General features: G+C 38.3%; 3 protein-coding genes and 2 long non-coding RNA genes across 24 annotated transcripts; 2 read left to right on the top strand and 3 right to left on the bottom strand.

Annotated features, from left to right (window-relative positions):
• The first annotated feature begins 454 nt into the window (after positions 1–454).
• On the top strand, positions 455–5,320 carry LOC116923070. 6 transcript variants are annotated; one of them, XR_004394270.2, is made up of 12 exons: positions 455–929; positions 1,015–1,169; positions 1,243–1,335; positions 1,405–1,502; positions 1,568–1,787; positions 1,877–2,095; positions 2,329–3,831; positions 3,937–4,141; positions 4,201–4,362; positions 4,433–4,554; positions 4,612–4,689; positions 4,754–5,320. It is a non-coding gene; the product is annotated as an uncharacterized LOC116923070 (long non-coding RNA). The 6 variants fall into 6 exon arrangements; XR_006646804.1 differs by having other exon boundaries at positions 1,015–1,335; positions 2,329–2,644; positions 2,718–3,831; XR_004394269.2 differs by having other exon boundaries at positions 456–929; positions 1,246–1,335.
• Positions 5,321–5,322: 2 nt separating this feature from the next.
• Positions 5,323–9,101, bottom strand: LOC116923058. Of its 14 annotated transcripts, none has more exons than XR_004394190.2 (7): positions 8,659–9,101; positions 8,481–8,582; positions 7,892–8,406; positions 7,767–7,824; positions 7,493–7,595; positions 6,585–6,768; positions 5,323–5,977 (listed from the first exon to the last, which is right to left on the bottom strand). It is a non-coding gene; the product is annotated as an uncharacterized LOC116923058 (long non-coding RNA). The 14 variants fall into 14 exon arrangements; XR_006646799.1 differs by having other exon boundaries at positions 7,493–7,824; positions 7,892–7,983; positions 8,042–8,406; XR_006646800.1 differs by lacking the exon at positions 7,767–7,824 and having other exon boundaries at positions 7,892–7,983; positions 8,042–8,406.
• Positions 9,102–10,772: 1,671 nt separating this feature from the next.
• On the top strand, positions 10,773–12,295 carry LOC116923000 (troponin C). The gene is made up of 6 exons (XM_032929514.2): positions 10,773–10,984; positions 11,351–11,375; positions 11,491–11,634; positions 11,725–11,844; positions 11,920–12,051; positions 12,127–12,295. Exons 1-6 carry the CDS (start codon positions 10,982–10,984, stop codon positions 12,150–12,152), a joined length of 450 nt encoding a protein of 149 aa, XP_032785405.2. The 5' UTR covers positions 10,773–10,981; the 3' UTR covers positions 12,153–12,295.
• Positions 12,296–12,455: 160 nt separating this feature from the next.
• On the bottom strand, positions 12,456–14,497 carry LOC116922982 (ceramide synthase 6). Of its 2 annotated transcripts, XM_032929491.2 has the most exons (8): positions 14,312–14,454; positions 14,081–14,243; positions 13,869–14,010; positions 13,558–13,768; positions 13,220–13,449; positions 13,045–13,155; positions 12,831–12,975; positions 12,456–12,763 (listed from the first exon to the last, which is right to left on the bottom strand). In XM_032929491.2, the coding sequence occupies exons 3-8, from the start codon at positions 13,982–13,984 to the stop codon at positions 12,689–12,691; spliced, it is 888 nt and encodes a 295-aa protein (XP_032785382.1). In that variant the 5' UTR covers positions 13,985–14,010; positions 14,081–14,243; positions 14,312–14,454; the 3' UTR covers positions 12,456–12,688. The 2 variants fall into 2 exon arrangements, with proteins under 2 accessions (XP_032785382.1, XP_032785381.1); XM_032929490.2 differs by having other exon boundaries at positions 13,869–14,243; positions 14,312–14,497.
• A 107-nt stretch (positions 14,498–14,604) lies between these two features.
• LOC116922943 (ceramide synthase 5) lies at positions 14,605–16,719 on the bottom strand. Its single transcript, XM_032929431.2, has 6 exons — positions 16,211–16,719; positions 15,892–16,065; positions 15,661–15,829; positions 15,247–15,587; positions 15,028–15,172; positions 14,605–14,954 (listed from the first exon to the last, which is right to left on the bottom strand). The coding sequence occupies exons 1-6, from the start codon at positions 16,399–16,401 to the stop codon at positions 14,859–14,861; spliced, it is 1,116 nt and encodes a 371-aa protein (XP_032785322.1). The 5' UTR covers positions 16,402–16,719; the 3' UTR covers positions 14,605–14,858.
• Positions 16,720–16,913: the final 194 nt, after the last annotated feature.

Below are 16,913 nucleotides of genomic sequence, written 5' to 3'. Positions count from 1 at the left end.
TCTTTCCTGCTCCACGTCTCGCGCCCAACTGCCTGTCTCTTCTTCCCCAATGAGTCTTGATGGTTCGCCATCTAGCGGTCGGGATGAAAACTATCCGTACCGCTACACTAGTGACGCCACGCTTATGGCGGGCCCTCCCATTGCCTTTTTGGCCTGAAAGTCTTTCTGTCCCATAACGAAAGCGCCACAGCGGCTGTGTTGTGAACTTGTGATATATTACGTTTTCGCTATGTTTTTGCTCATTTTCGTCGTCTGTACTTCAGAAAGTAAACAAAAATTGCTTTAATTAATTAGTGTGAAAAAAGTAAGAGCATGAAGAGATTTCTTAACAACCCTTAAAACTCAATTCATAGGTGGCAGTTACGGTTATGGGACACTTAAATCGATATCTTGCCTCATTTTCTCACAATCGATACGCGAAATTGGCAACAACTTTTGGAAAAAAATCCGAGAGGGGGAGTTAACATGGCCGTGGCTACACCAGTATTCTATTACTCTGTAGCAACAGTCAAAGGCCGTATAAACACGCAATTCGTTCCGTAAATGTCATGTCGTTGATCGTTATTTTGCTACGGCTGCAAGTCCCCTGAAAGACGTGTTTTTTTTTTCGGCAATTATTGTTAGTTTTTACATTCGACCAGATACGACTTACGAATCTGCTTCATGATCTATCTATCGCATTCGTTATACATATATTTATTTTCATCGTTGATACGATCAGCCAACTCCTCAACTGCAGCTATTTCTGCAGAACTAAGTTTATGAAGGGAAATCACTTAATCACTTTCATTAGTTGGAGGGCAATGTTAACAAGTCAGAAATTTCAAATTTTGTCCTTTTAGTTACAGTAGAGTGTGTGCATAAGGTATGAAAGCTATCCATGTCACGAGATACACAAACAAATGGAGGGTCTAAAATTGCTGTTTGAGGTGTGTTTATGTGCAATACCTGATTGTACCAAATCTAAAATGATAATTTTATTTTATTTGTCTGGTGCCATTATTTGCAACACAGGAAATGTTGATGGTACTAGATATTTGTATACCCCGGAACAGAATGTCAATCCTAACCAAGAAGATTGAGCTGTCCAGAATCATGGGAGCCAAACAACCAATAAAATAGCTCACATTTCACTTTTGAGCAGAAGAATTCAGTTTCCATACCAATCGGTCTAACATAACCACAGTTTTCAGTTCACAGTAATCAATCAAGTTTTTTTTTTACAAAATTTGTTGTAATCAGCAGGGATCTTCCTTTTTCAATGAAAAAATAAGAGCTGCTTGACCTTTTCAAAAGAAATTAAGGCATTATTAACATTAGATTGTTTATTTCCAGGTACTGTAAATTCATTGATTTTCAGTATGCAAGATAATTTTTTCTCATCCAATCTCTTCTCTAATTTAGGATTCAACAAACTGTTATATTTTTATAACAATTAATGTAACCATAGCAGTGAACCTGGTATGGCCAAAATGATATGCAGCAACTTAGAGCGGATCAAAGTATTGCAATGCTTTCAATTCATAGAAATAGTTTTCTTAAAACAATTTTTTTTCGTGGAATGCAGATAATCTAAAGTCAAATATAGAATTTTTGTGCTGCTGGATCACCCCTATTTTGCCCTTTGTTGAAGTATAATGCCAGTGACATACTTTTTCAAACAAAGGGCGAGATTGAATTTGCCAAGCAGTTCGTCTGCTTTTGGAAATAGTTAACTGCTTCAGGAGTCGCGTTGATGTAACTGAGAATTGATAAAAGAAAATTGGTTTTTATAATTTTAAATGACAGTAAGGAAGAAAAATAGATGTTTCTTTTACTAATTTTACAAGGGCGGACAAGTTTGTCCAATCTAATCTTCTGATTCCTCTTTCTACAGGCCTTGCTTTTATCGTCTATGACGTCATTTTCGATATAGGTATGTTTTGGAGTGTAGCCATCGAATTTGTAGTTTCAATCAGGTTGACAGGAAGTCGTGTAAAACAGCAGAACAGAGGTGTCTGAATACAGTCGAGTGAGCTCTTCTCCGACACGGCAGAAATAGCATAGCATTTGCCATCATCTGCAATTTACATTGTCCATCAGCTTATAGCTATGGGTAACTATCAATGTATTTCCCAATTCGGTCTGTATATCCGTTGATTTCAATTGATTGCAAGTTTGTGTTGAACTAATTATTGTATCTACAAACAAGTTGAAGTTGAAAGTATTACCTAATTAGTAGCGTGTTATATTAAGTAATTAATTAATATTAGTATTTAAATATTAGGTTGCATGCAGCTATAAAAAAATATATATATATAATTTTTATTGTTCATTGTCTTGTAATAGCTAACTACAGCATCAAGCTGCTGTTGGCTATTATCTCTTTTGATTGTTGATATGACCCCGGAGGGCTCGTCTACCTCCGAGTATTATACAACATCTGCGCCCAATTACATCACGACGGACACTGCCCCCATATACTTCTCGATCAAGGTATCAGAGTACTGCACAACGAAAACTACGAGCATTACTTGATCAAATCGCCGCAATACTGCACAACGAAAACACAAGAATTACCCGATCAAATCGCCGAAGTACTCAACAGCCAAATCTGTATCTCCAAAATACTACACCAGGAAGCACCTGAATACAACACCAACACGTATGCCACTCCCAGCTACTACACTGAAGCTTCAAAATACTAATTGGATACAAGTTAACATGGGGAAGCTCAGGTTTACCACACTTTTTAATATATGTCTCACCGAGCTATGCTACCAAGGCATCGGAGTACTATCCGACTATACCTGAGCATTGCACAGGGACTTCTGTTACATTCATCTATTATACCGAAGCTTCGAAATAACACTCTGCCCCGAGCTACTGCACCGCTGCTGCCCTATTTATTACGTCGAGCCTAACCACGAACGATAACTTATGCCGCGCGCGCCGCCGCTTACTACACTGAAGTTCTCAGGTGCCGTTCGGCTGCAGGCTACTTTGCTGAGTCTTCATTTTACTATACTACCACGTATGCCACGCGTAGCTCTTATATTAAGGCCCCAAAATACTACACCACAAATGGTGCCGAGTACTACACCCCAGCTCTGGAATACTACACCTCCAAAAGGTGGAATATCATACTACAACCAAAATTCCTAAATTTCCTAATGGTTATGTGACATATGCCATTATGACCCGCACTTCTAAAGCTTGAATGGTTTTAGGTCTATCCCTTATGATGCTTGGCGAATAAAATTTCGGTCAAGTTCTGTGACACAAAATTCATTGTTGTGAAAAGAAAGGCTTACTGATCACTTCTTATTCATCAACTTGGAATTGATTAAGTGAATGATGTAGTATCCTCATTTATACCCAATATCATCCGTATTTTTATTTATGTGTATTTCATTGTTAAATTTTCCATATTTGAATCCATACAGTTTCCCGATAGGGATTCTGTCTAGAATCTAGATGAGGTCATTAGTACATCACCGACCCCGATTTTTACAATTTTTCTTTCAATAGATGGCGTTAGCTGTAACAGGGATGTAACACAGGTTTGAGGGTAGTTCAAATATGTACGTTTGTGGATTTTTGTGCTGCTACTCCCGTACTAGTGCTTTTGTAAAGCTGACATAACGATAGAGTGGATGGACACGTTTTTGCGATTTTTAGGTTCTTAGTTACGAAGGAGAAGCAATGAAATCCAATTTTAGGCTTGTTTCGTCGCTAGATGGCGTTTTAATTGCCCCAAGCCTAGTTACCATAGTAACCATGGTGACAGCTATGAGAGAATAATGAGTTTGTATCTACTTATTTCTACTTTCGAAGGATTTTTCAACTCAGGTATGTGATCTCCTTTTCAGTTTTTTTGTCTTTATGAAATATGTTGTAGGAGGAACTTTTTAAAAGTTTATATTTTATTTGTAACATTGTCTCCCTTGTTATCAGGTATATGAGACACTGAATCAGAGTAATGAACTACTACTGTCTCTTTCTATCGTGTCATTTCTCACTGACGAAGTTTCATCTCGCTCCAGCCAAACATCGCACCAAATGGCATGCCTCTTTTACTTGAGTTCCTCATGAATTCAAGTCCACAAGGAATGCCTCCGCAACAGCAAGATCAACGAAACCATCATCAAACTCAACTGCTGTATTTTGACTCATTGTGTAATTATTTTTTGGTATAATATTCTTTCTTTGTAATTACAGAATCTTCATCTACTTTGTATTGTAAACTATCTACTACTAGTTTCTTACAGATCCAGTATTTGAAGTTTCTACACTTAGCCAACCATCAACAACCATGAATCTAGTCTTCACAGCTTCCCTTCTTTGCCAGCAATCATCAATTAACTTCAGCATCATAGCATGGTATTATAAAAAATTTCTTTTTGCTTGGCATTGTAACATATTTTTTTTTTGTCATTTTGGAACTTCATAGAAATCATCATTTTCATATGCCATCTCAATCATTTGCAGCCTTTACTGCTCTTCTTAGGCTGACAACATGCATACTGTTGTGCAAGCCTTTTATTATACTTTTCATGCCATCGCCTCATTATGGTACTGTAATTTAACTTATCCAGTATTCTTATTCTGAGTTTTAATTTTGTATTGTAGAACTGTCAAGTTTTATTTGCATTTACGTTAAAAAAACGCCGCCCAGTAGTTATCATGCCTCCTTATGGGATTAAAAACGTAAGTTTAATTGGTTTGCATAAAGTACTATGTTGGTGTTCTAATTTGTGAATTCTAATTCTAGATAATGCCCACTGCCGAGTGAAAGAGGGCATCTCGTAACCTTTGCGGATCCAAAACAGCTGACGGTGATGGCATTCGGTGCAACGTGGAACTTCTCGTCTGTTTTGGTATTGTTTTGGGTGTGTGTTGTTTGTGTGAGTTAACCCGTTGGCTGCCACCCATTTTGCTCCCATTTTTTTTTTAGCTGTAGGGACCGCGCGCACTGCTCTGCCCTATGGGGTAGGGCAGTGCTCCGCCGCAAGGCGGTTAGGCAATGCACCAGTAGGGACTTCTCCTTGTTCGATGCGGTGATGGTTTCCTGAGGGTGTGCATTCCCTGTAAAGGTTTCCATCGCCGTGTCACCCCGGACTTGTCTTCGGACAAGTCCCACCAGATCGTGGATCCTTCTGACGACGATGCGTAGATTGTAGAAAACAACCTACGGGTTGAATGGCCTGGCAGCCAACGGGTTAACTCAGTGTATGTGTGTTTGTATTGTAATGTACTGTATTTTATTGTATAACTATGTAATTGGAAACAGTGGTGGAATTGTGGGACGGAGGTGGGACAATAAATGAAATTCCATTTATGTATGTTTCTCATTTGTACTATATTTCGCAATTCTAACTATTTGAAATAAAAACGACATACTTCGAAACACAATCATCATTCGCAAATTTTATCTAAGTTCAAACATTTTTTTACTAAGTGATCTTTTTATTCATGAACAGCAAAACTTTCTAGTTCATTCTTCGACCGTTGAGTGTGGTGTTTTACACCTACTTCAGTTAGCCAACGGCAAAACACTTTCACACAAATAAACGAAACTGCCAAAACTAAAGCAAATAGAATCTTCAGAAATTACATCTTGCCTAGCCATGTTTTACTCGATCTAACGCACACATTCCTCTCTAGCAAAGTCGTGTATTTTACTCTAAGTAAACACCGCTGAATACCAAGCTCCTGCCAAATGGAATCTGCAACCTCGCTTTTGTTTGTTTTCTTCAGATCGGCATACTTGATTTTCCGTTGTTACGCCCAACATGCTACCGACATAGAAATGTGCTGGAACGAAAGCAGAAACACAGATACCGGTGCGACTGTTGAAGACATCAGGTATTCCACCAAGTCCAAATCACCTCCTCTCACTGATGGAGCGCTCTTTCTTCCACTAAGTGTGGTCTTCCATCGCAGCATGTGTTGAGTAGTTGGGAATCGTGAAGCTTCATCAGCAATTTACTGTCATCTGCAAACAATTCTCTCTTTAGTTAGCAATCATCGCGAATCGTTAATTCATCAACGCAATTCATTTGCTGTTTCTCCGTGAGAGTGAAGATTCTATACTATCTTGTGCATTCTTTTGGTCAAATTCCTCCGCAACATTTTGCATGCCATTTCCTCTAAAACAAGAAAGATTAACGCCAACTTAGCGCATAATGGATCGGAACTACGCGATAGGGAAATATCTGCATAAAAGAAAGAAAACCCGGATGATGGGTGAAAATCAGAAGTTACTACATTTCCCAAAAAGCAGTGTAGACCCGAAGTGTTTTACGCAATTAAGAACTCGCATACGAGAAATTGAAATACTAACAAGATGGATTTCACTTGGACTACTACAAGCTAGAACTACAAGCTTTTGTAAACACTGGGATGGTGTCAACACCTTTCACATTCAGGGGCCTGAGCGGTTCTATGAAAAGGAACTTTACCTTCCTGAACCCAAACGATGCAACTCTGAAACGTATTGCATCACGAACATTTGTCAACTTTCTACCTTACGATTCAAATCAAAATATGCATGGAGACAATTTTATCGAATCAAACAATTGCAGATAATGCATTTCGGATACCTAAACCTTCTTGTAAACTGGTTACTCATCGTACTGTACAATTTCACAGTCATCCTGTCCTCCGTCACCTTCCGAGCACCGTTCCACTGCCTTTCGCACCTCCAGTTTGCGTAGCATGCTTAGCTTACTATGTTCAACTTCAGACCATTTCATATTTCATCTTTTGTCTACCAATTTCCATGACCTGAAAATTAAAAGTACCATTTGTTTAATTGTTCTAAATGATAATTAAAAACAAAACTTATGAGCTGCTATGCTAAACCAAGTTTGTCAGCAAAACAGGTTACTGGATAATTCAATTTTTTCCCTTTCATGTTCTATGTTTGTGAACTCAGTTTTGAAATTGCAGAACAAGAAATTTTAATTAATTTTGAATGTTCACAGTTCCTGGAGATCAATGAACACATTTTGCAGATTAGCAAGCAAATTGGCAAAGTACTTTGACATATCAAAATCAGACTTCCCACAAACATGTTTCAACACATTAAGAAGTGCTAGAATTTTATACCATTACTAGCAGGTAATGAAACAGCAGACAAGCAAAGCAAAATCTTAAAATTGCCACCTGTCTGCCTTAAGGTTGACTAGAATGTACAACACCTTTAAAATATTAACAAGTACTCAACAGTAAGATGAGCATTAAAATGTTTGTGAAATCAGTTTTAAAATTGCAGATCAAGAAATTTAAATTAATTTTGAATGTTCACAGCTCCTATGGAGATTAAAGCACAGGTGCAGACACATTGCAAAATATGTTCATTGATAAAGATATGGAAGTGTCAATAGATCTTTGAAAAAAAAGAAAACATTGTAAAACAGAAAGTTGTTTCGCCAAGCAGAAAGGACTAAGAATGTGAAAAATTATCTAAAACATCTCCCCCAAAATGTTAATAGAGCTAACGAAATACCTGAAGTCCTGAACAACATTCTCAGAGAAATAAGAAATCCAACAGTCATAATGGCGTCGGATACGGATATACTTCGGAAACATGGGCTTTCCTGCGGTGTTGCCTATTCGAGGACAAAAGACACAATATTTAGAAAAATGAATTTAAAACATTTATATATATGTATATATATAAAGTGTCGATATTTTTGGACTGGGAATCTTTGAAAACCCCGAACAATTCTTAATTGTATAAGCTGTAAAAAAGAGAGCAATGGTGAAGAGGGAAGACTAACATCTGCATTAGAATCGCTAGTTTGACACACACCATGCATTTGTTTACTAAATTGTGAACTAAAAAAAAAAAAAAATGATTAAAAATGTTACTCTAAGATCAAATGATAAGATAGATGTACAGTACCTTTAACTGAATATGCTGGATTAATACAATGGGAAATGCTTTGAACTCAGAAGTTCCAGTCTCAGTTTCAGATCACTGCATAAAAATAAAAACTGTAATAAAAGCTCAATTAGCAATAATCCCTCTACCAAGAGAAATGTAACCATCTACATTGATGAATAAGTCACCTCTGCTATTCAGTTGTAAAATTACAAAACATAGGAACAATGAGTAGAATATACTTTCTAGCACAGCCACCTACAACTACCATTTTGAATGTGTCTTTCATGGTCATGTTCCATGCTTGTTTTGTACTTCGGCCACCAAAGTTTAGTTTGTTATCCAATTAACTTCCTGGATTGACTGCTTTATCTTATGTTCTAAGAGTTTATGTTCAATTAGGTAAAATCTATTTCCCCCCGGCAGCTGTAGGGCATTAACGTCAAAATGTACTATTTCCCCCTGGCAGCCACGGGGCACTGTGGACTGTTTGTGGTTCGCCCTGCTTTATCCAAAGTGATGACATCTGTTTTAAACTAAAGAGGGAAAAGAAACACCAATTATAAAGGTATCTTATTTTATACCTCTTCTATGTGATGTAGAAATACACCTTGGCTTATCCAGGATGGAACTAAATATCGTTTTCCTTTGACTCTACTTCTGCCAACGTACAGTCAAGAAGATAAGGCCAGTTTTATCGTATCTTGCACGCCTAGTTCCGAACAGAAGAATATGCAGTTTCGGGTGATTAAACCTATTTAGATACAAATCAAAGGTAATAGATTTACCTAGGCATCGTGCAAGCTCAGTGGGATTACACCGTGTCCATGTCAATCGGGGTCGGAGCCGGTGGTCAAGAGACAATTTTGACTTTAGCGCCCCGCGGCAGCCGGCGGAAAATACCACTTTATGACGTTAGCGCCCCTCCGGTTGCCGGGGGGAAATAGGCATGACCTTTTCCCGTAGCATCCACCTGATTGTGTTCACTGATTCAGGTGTGCAATAGCAGAGTCATAGAACCCTGGTTGGTTCAGGCTGAGAGGAATCTATACCGCGTTTCGTTGGTCTGAATGTCTAAAATTTCGACAGTTTTGGGGCGGAGCAAAGTGGTGGAAACTAGAATCAGAGTCATCTATCGAGAGAAACTGAATTATTCAACGGCCATTTCAGTGTTTCTATTCGAGCTTCAATTTTTCTGGTATCGTCTGCTCTGTTCGTTTCCTTTATCACTGTTGTGATTGGCTGTTGAAGTTTTCAAACGTATTTCCTGATTGGTGCACTTATCACACACCCGCTGGAGGCTCTGCTGCTATTTCCGAAATTAGGCACAACGACAGACGATTCCCCCCATGTCGTGAACCAACCAGGGTTCTATGACTCTGGCAATAGCTATTTAAACACCAACGCCCCTACTGGCCGGGGGGAAATAGACAATTTCGTCCCTAGCGCCCCCTGGCTGCGGGGGGAGGGGAGGGAATAGGCGTTATCGAACATTTATTAGCTCCCCGCTTAACACCTGTCCAACCAAGCCGTTCAGTTGAATATGCCACACATCTACCAAAGCGATAAATAAGTAACACACACCTACCAAACCGACGAATAAATTCCACACGCGGCGAAGCGACGGGATTAACGGTATACGAACACAAAACACATCAACCTAAGTCACCTAACGTAAACGAAATTACTCATATACACGGCCTTTCATATGAAGTCCATTGCCAGGCGACGGACACGAAGCCCCGCCTCAAATAATAACTTCGCGGCCTGATTTTCATGACCGACGCGTCATCTTCTCTGAAAAAATTGGCAGAAACTTCAAGTCGCTCTTTTATTGCTCCGCACTCCTTCATCGTTGGGCAAAAAAAAACAAGGACTCGACCACGGACTGCTCCGTTAATTGCTCTACGAAGGGAGACCAATTTCAGTGACATAGCACCGAAAAAAAAAAGCAACGAGAGATTAGTGGCGATACCCCGAAATTTCCGCGCCATCAGCGCCATCTATGAAGTAAAGTCTCGGAACCCCCAGAGGTTTGATAGAATAGAATCCCTATTGGGAAATGGCATAGCCCTTCAGATGTTTTTACTTACTCAAATTAGGCGAGAGCTAAACTAACAACTAAAATTCCCGATGGTGAGAAAACTCAAGGTAGTCAATGCGAACTTCTGTGTTCTGAATTGATTGTACAGTCAAATCAATGTTCACAACGTTTAAAATTCGAAATGCGCTTCATTTAAAGTTGTGCGTGTTATCATTTAATGTCCTTTGTTTGACTTTGCGGGTCGTCGAGTGCATTTTTCACGTGTAGTATGTCATACGAACAAACTATCGTTGCAGTTCAGCCTACTTTCCTTTTACTAACATCGTTCGAAAATACGTACCAGTTGTAACAATAGCGCTCATGATAATTTCGCATACACCTTGCAGAATTATTTTCAACAGTATTTTCCCATTACGGTTCTAGATAATAATCACTAAAAGTCTCATTGGCAGGGGAAAACATTCCAGGCTCAGCCTTGTTTCATTTATGCCATTCCAAAGAACTTTTTAAAGCCGTAAAGCCTTGGACCGTATGGCATGGTATTGATATAGTGGATTGCAAGAGCCACCAGGAAGAGAAAGATATACACTTGTGTAGACGAGACTCTTTTGGTGTCGTTATTCCGCCGTAAAATAGAACCCCCCCACTTCAGCTTGTGTAGCCCTCCATCTAGTCCTTCTACTATACAAAATTACAGCAGAGTGCACGTTGAGTTTCAGACAAGGCTGTTCACTGGAAACGGCTACATGGTACCGATTGTTCCCTTTGGTTCGGGCAAGCCACGATATTTTGACACGAGCCGGAACGGAGTTGGATAAGGAGGGGAGTAGCAAAGAACGTCTCGTAATACATAAATAGATATAGTAGATGGATGTTCAGGCGACCTGCCAAAACAGCAGCAAACAGCAGGAAAAACTGCATTCGTACGATGGTGGTCTGTAGCAATAACTGAACTCGAGGCACCTTGCTTTTCAACCTACATCGCGTGTTGCTGGTTCAGTCTCCGAGACAACGTCGACCAACTTCCATCTCGTTTAACTAGTTCTCGTTCATTGCCAAGCTTCACAATGGTAACTTATGGCGCTTTTCTTTCTTCATCTTTTACGCTGTCATTGCTATTTGAAATTACATTGGAGATTAAGCGATAGCACGCGTTCTCCGGTTTTTTAATGCGGGCCTGAGGAAAGCCTGTATAGTGAAATTGTTTTAAAATTTCCATTTGGGTCCTGCAAATTAGATGTCTTATTCAATTGCAAAGCATATCAAGCAAGCATTTTAATAATAGTTGTCTATTTTCTACGACAACGTTTACCTCGTGCAATTTTTTTTTGCTGTTGATGGAGTTTAAGTTGTTTGTAGTTTCATAATATTTATTGTTTTTCTTTTATATCTTTTTGCTTGATTATGTTGCCTCTTCGACGGTGTTGGAATAATAGGACGGTGACGATGAAAAGACTCAAAGTAAGTCCCATTTCTAAAATTAGATTTTTAAAGTGGAATAATTGAAATGTGCAGTACCTGTAGCGATAGGAGCCTTCTTATCCAAAATGAACTAAACTATTTTTGTCCTGTTTAGTGCTTAAGAAGGCTTTCGCCATGTTCGATCAGGGCAAAACTGGATTCATTGAAACAAATCGAGTGGCAGCTATTTTGAACACCATGGGCCAACAATTCGACAGCAACGAGTTGGCGATCACAATCGAAGAAGCTGATAAAAACAGTAAGATTAAATGATGTTTAAATGATGCAGAGGAACATGACAGGAATTCTTAATGATAATAAAAAATAATTTTTTAAAATGAAAAAACAGAGACTGGCAAACTGTCATTCGAAGCTTTCTACAGCATTGCTGCCAACTTCTTGGAGGATGAAGATGATGAAGCTATGCAGAATGAGCTCAAGGAGGCTTTCCGTCTTTACGACAAAGAAGGTATAGCTTTCTTACTTACGTACGATAAGAACATCTGTTTGATTTTAAGGATGTTTTTCTACACTTTCTTGACAGGTAACGGTTACATCACAACAGCTGTGTTGCGTGAAATTTTGGCCGCCTTGGACGACAAGCTCACCTCAGACGATTTGGACGGTATCATCGAAGAAATCGATGAAGATGGTTCCGGAACTATTGATTTTGATGGTAAATTCACGCATATTAATGCACGCACACACTGTTTTGTATACGGATAAAACTAATTTTATTTACCTGTTACAGAATTCATGGAGATGATGACTGGATAAATCCATGGTTCCAGCACCCAAATCTTCTCTCTGCTATATAGATATGAGCGCTGTATCTTCCTTTCCTTTTCATTTTGAAATTGATCTTTGCCTTATACTCAACTGACGATTCCCAGTAAATAGAGCTGTCTTTTTACCCCAAATGTCTGTTTAGTTTGTAAATTATTTCCAGAAGCACACCGGAAATTTCGTCCGTTTTTTTTTTCTTTCTTTCATTCAATCACGTTGTATACATTTTTTTTTAAATGACCATACCTCAACTACTTATTGGGTTTCACTACACCAAACATGAATGCAAACAAATCATTGGTGATGTTTGTTCTTCATTAAAAAAAGGTTTCCTTTGCGTTTTACATTTTTTAAATTCAAAATACACTCGCTTCGCATTTGTTATTCATTACCTTCTAAGTTGGCGTCTTTACCGCTATCTCGGACACGATGTTTTCGTGTACGTGTGCGTACTAATGGAACAAGTTAAGTGAATTTCGAAGTAAATTGCTCTTCAAGAAACTACTGAAAACACGAACGATGTTTGGTCAATTGGCTTTTTTCACATTTGAGTTATGGTCCTCAACCAGTTCGGTAGGAGTACTGCGCGAATCGTCCTCTAACTATTGACACAGAGTTAAAGTTTTTTAGAATCAGAAATATATTATAGAAAAATTTGTCTTGTGCTACCTTTCCTAAAACGAGAAACGAATAGAGAATTCGTAGAATTAAATACGTCCAAAATAGGTGCAATCCAAGCAAAATGTGCAGCAATAGAATTAAAGATGAAATAATAGGAGAACCGAACATTTCTATGGGTGCGTCAAACCATATGCTGATGGAGAGGTTAAGGACTCGTTAGACTATCTACGTCTATTGCGGTACAATTGTGGTACAAACTTACTTTTTGAGGATATGGAATGGAAAAATTCCTAGTCGAGAAACAATCCAACTGATGAAAAATAATCCAAAGCAAAGATTGCATATTCTTGGATATTTTAGAAATTTGGCTATCCTACACAAAGGTAAACATTAAAACACGAATTTTCCTCACACGATACCGATGTATCACAACTTACCGAGCTGCTTCCATGAATATGTCGGCGCTATCATGGACAACAAGAACTAATGTACCGATTCGGACCGTATTGCTCACCCAAGATAATGCCATCAAAAGTATGGTGACTACATGGTGAATGAACATTTCAACAAAATCCTTGCGCTTCCGATGTAACATTTGGGTATAAATGTGCGACATATAAACGCTCAAATTAATAATGTAGTACCACCACACTTCTGCAGAGATCATCTAAATGTCCATAGACGTAATTTGTTATTAATGGTACAAAATGTAAAACGTTTAAAAGAATTCTCTTCGTAATGTTCGTAAAAGTTTAAAAAATAAAATCAATCCCACCTGGTTAGGGAGATTGGTCCAACATTCGTCTATGTTCCAGAGCCAAGGTTTGTCCAAAAGGATAAAAATACCAATGACGAATAAAGTGGTATGATGAACGAAACGCCAACCGCATTCTTTAAAGTATTGCAGCTCTGATAGCTGATTTTTCTCTTCAATCGCTTTGCTAGATTGGATGCCATTGCGGATTCCCAATGGCTCCCAAAAATAACTAGAGAGTACAAGAAAAATAACAATTAAAATGCAAAAAAAAAAAAAAAAAAAAAATTTTTATAATGGAAAATACAATTACACAAGTTTTAAATGTTCACCTTTCAATTGAAGACCTGACAAAAGTGACAATAACTGAGAGAACCACTGAATAAAACAGGTGGGATGCATCCGGGTAAACTAAACTGCCATGAAAAACATCAGGCATCCAGATCATCGTTCACCGAGAATTGAGTATCTAGACTAATAATCACAAAATATATTTTAGATGAGTAGAGTGTAGAGTACGTTATGGCCGACAAGTTGACTTTACACATAACGCGCACAGATTGTATAAGTTGCTCAGTCCCCTACGGATTTCAATACTTGTTCCGAGATAACAGAATCTCACGTCAAAGCTCACTAGATTTAGACGATAACGCGCGTTCACGCCTACGACCCTGCACATGGAGTAACGGGTCCCGCACCGAGACAGCCTGTGTAAAATTAAATATCAATATCAATGCATTAGGTGAAATCGTAAAATTAAATAATCAAATGTTACCTAGCAGAAAATGACCGCCCAGTCACGCAAATATGCTATTGTAGGTTTGCACCAAGTAAATACCCATGACGACAATCAACTTAGGTTACAACCAACTCCCGGAAGATATTTACACGTGGTGAACATCATTTTGCAGCACCTGCTGGAAATAGCTATTGAATTCAAAATTATTAAATACAACAATGCAATTTGTGTTTTCAAAACGATTGGATCACACAAATAGGTTTAGGTTGAACACCCAAAAAATTTTTGTAATTGTGGAATGCTTATAGTTAGCTTTAACATGGGATCGATAACAGAATAGCATAGAATATATTGCAATAACTATCATAACAACACATCTGTGCCAGCAGCTATTAAGACAACAAACGATGGAAAGTTCCTCATGGACCTCAGGAAGTAAGGCAAATTAATAAACTGAGCGCAATCTCGAAAATTAAAACTTTTCGTAAAATGGGAATACTTGTTTTTTTTGTTTGGGTTCTGGATTATTAAAAATCCCACTGTTTAAGGATCGTTTTTTAACTTGGACAGCTCTTTTTAGAGCTTATTTTTTACGGAGTCGGACCGAAGAGGCAGTTTGATCAGAAGTATCCTCGGTAGCTGAAGCTTCGCTTGACGAACTTCGGGAATCCCTTTCCGTCTTTGGAAGAAATTATAACGGAAAGTCAAGTTAGCTGCCTTGCACGCATAAAACTTGAATTATAAATACTAACCTTTCCTGATAACAGGGCACGTTTTAATATTTTCAAAATGAAATAAGTCCACATGATGTGTAGTAGAAACAATACCACAACCAAGTATTTCAATGCATTATAGGCAGGAAACATTGGCATGAAATTTGGGGCCGTCAGCCAAAAACTAAAAAAGAAACATGCGCATGTTTTTGAAAAATGAATATCTTTGACAATATACAAAAAAAATGTTTAACTTACTTTTTTATGAGATATCCGGGGAAAATCATAAGTCGCGTAACAGTCCAAACAATGAAGAACAAACCAAAACAAGTATCACAACCGCGCTGCCATTTGATGTACTTGAAAATCTTGGCAGCCTCCATGAAAACATCAGAGAAGTCATGAATGATGAGCACTAAGCTCCCTCCACGAATCAGATTGCATGTATATGAGAAGATAATCAGAAGGATAGTGGTCAAATGATGAATGAACATCTCTAAAAAATCCTTTCGTTTGACGTCGACAAACTGGGAGAACAGCATGGACCAGTAGCAGCTTAATTGGAATACATAATAAAGCCGGATGTCCCAGGAAACAGTCTGCAATGTGTAGTTTTTAGTCAAATGTGCCATCAATAACAAACATGACTATGTATTGCTCACGTTCTCATACCTGGTGAGGGTAATTTGTCCAGCATTCATCAATGTTCCAAAACCAAGGTTTATCCCAGAGAGCCCATAATCCATAGCAAACTGCAAATGAATAATATGTGAACCTCCAACCACTTTCTGTTAGTTTGACAAGTGCAGATGGTTTATTTTGCTGTTTTCTGTGACGAATCCTAGGTTAGGCATTAGACATACAAATTTTGCTAAAATAGAAAAATGCACAATATTTTCATACCATTGTTCTACTTGTCGAACACTCCAATCAAGTTGTTTCGCTAACCCAGTGATTTTACTATGGGGTAGGTCTGATCCACCTTGTTTGTAAGCTTCTTCCAACAACACATTCTTCGCAACCTTTTTTTTTGTTTGCTTCAGCCCTCTTCGTAAACCCCATGGCAAAAAAATGCACCTGTAGAAGCGGACAACACATTTTTCTATGTTACACAAGACCATCTTATTTATATGACTAATTTAAGCTCCTCGCTATACATTTTTAAAAAATTACTTTTTGAAAGGATGACAAAAAAACGTAAATAAAAGGAATTTCATAATACCTTTCAATAATGAGCCTGACGAAAACAACTATAATGGAATATGCAACAGGGTAACAGATTTCTTGGAATTTGGGGTAAACGACATCTTCTGTGTCTTTGAAATCACTCCAAGTGATGTTTGACGGTAACCAAAAAGACGGCGTCCAAAATTTAACCCACGCATAAGAAGAGTATTGAGTTATGATGGACATGACTCTTAAGTTAAGAGCAGCAAAATGTTTTGACTGAAGCAGAAAGTTTCTCTGGCATGGGCGTGACTATGTTTTGGTGAAAACTGACTGTCTTGAAAGTTACAAGCAAAATGGAAGCTACTGGTGGGTTATTTTGAAACCACTTGTTCCGTTGTTCGATAGCTAACAAGTGCCGCAGCGGTTTTTACTCCGTCATGAGGCAAGTCATTGACCATGACTACAATTCGGATCACGAATTGAAATTCTAAATTCCAAATTCCAGCCTCGCCTCAGCTAACATTAGCTTCCTAAATTCAGCAAGGCTTGTAACTAATTTTCAGCTTGCTTGATGTGTATTTTTAAATAGGTTTCCACCGTTGTCATTTAAGCTATAACATGCCATTTATCCAATAATATTAGGCTTAGCGCTTAGGCAGGAAGGCAGCTATTGTCTTGGATAGCCATTTTTCCTTAACTTTCCAAATCTGAGCTGTTTCTTTGCATAACTTTGTGAAAATCCGCATTTCCCTAGA

Source organism: Daphnia magna, linkage group LG5 (assembly GCF_020631705.1).
Source record: "Daphnia magna isolate NIES linkage group LG5, ASM2063170v1.1, whole genome shotgun sequence".
Classification (NCBI taxonomy): Eukaryota; Metazoa; Arthropoda; class Branchiopoda; order Diplostraca; family Daphniidae; genus Daphnia; species Daphnia magna.
This window is presented reverse-complemented; position numbering and strand designations above follow the sequence as displayed.

Coding starts and splice junctions, on each gene's coding strand:
- LOC116922982 (XM_032929490.2), bottom strand. CDS start 13,984: ATGATCTGGATGCCTGATGTTTTTCATGGCAGTTTAGTTTACCCGGAT. Junction 13,156..13,219: donor ATATTCATGGAAGCAGCTCG/GTAAGTTGTGAT, acceptor ACCTTTGTGTAG/GATAGCCAAATTTCTAAAAT. Junction 12,764..12,830: donor CGTTTCTCGTTTTAGGAAAG/GTAGCACAAGAC, acceptor CTGTGTCAATAG/TTAGAGGACGATTCGCGCAG.
- LOC116923000 (XM_032929514.2), top strand. Junction 11,376..11,490: donor TGACGATGAAAAGACTCAAA/GTAAGTCCCATT, acceptor TGTCCTGTTTAG/TGCTTAAGAAGGCTTTCGCC. Junction 11,635..11,724: donor CGAAGAAGCTGATAAAAACA/GTAAGATTAAAT, acceptor ATGAAAAAACAG/AGACTGGCAAACTGTCATTC.
- LOC116922943 (XM_032929431.2), bottom strand. CDS start 16,401: ATGTCCATCATAACTCAATACTCTTCTTATGCGTGGGTTAAATTTTGG. Junction 15,830..15,891: donor GTTCGACAAGTAGAACAATG/GTATGAAAATAT, acceptor TGCCTAACCTAG/GATTCGTCACAGAAAACAGC. Junction 15,173..15,246: donor CCCGGATATCTCATAAAAAA/GTAAGTTAAACA, acceptor TTTCTTTTTTAG/TTTTTGGCTGACGGCCCCAA.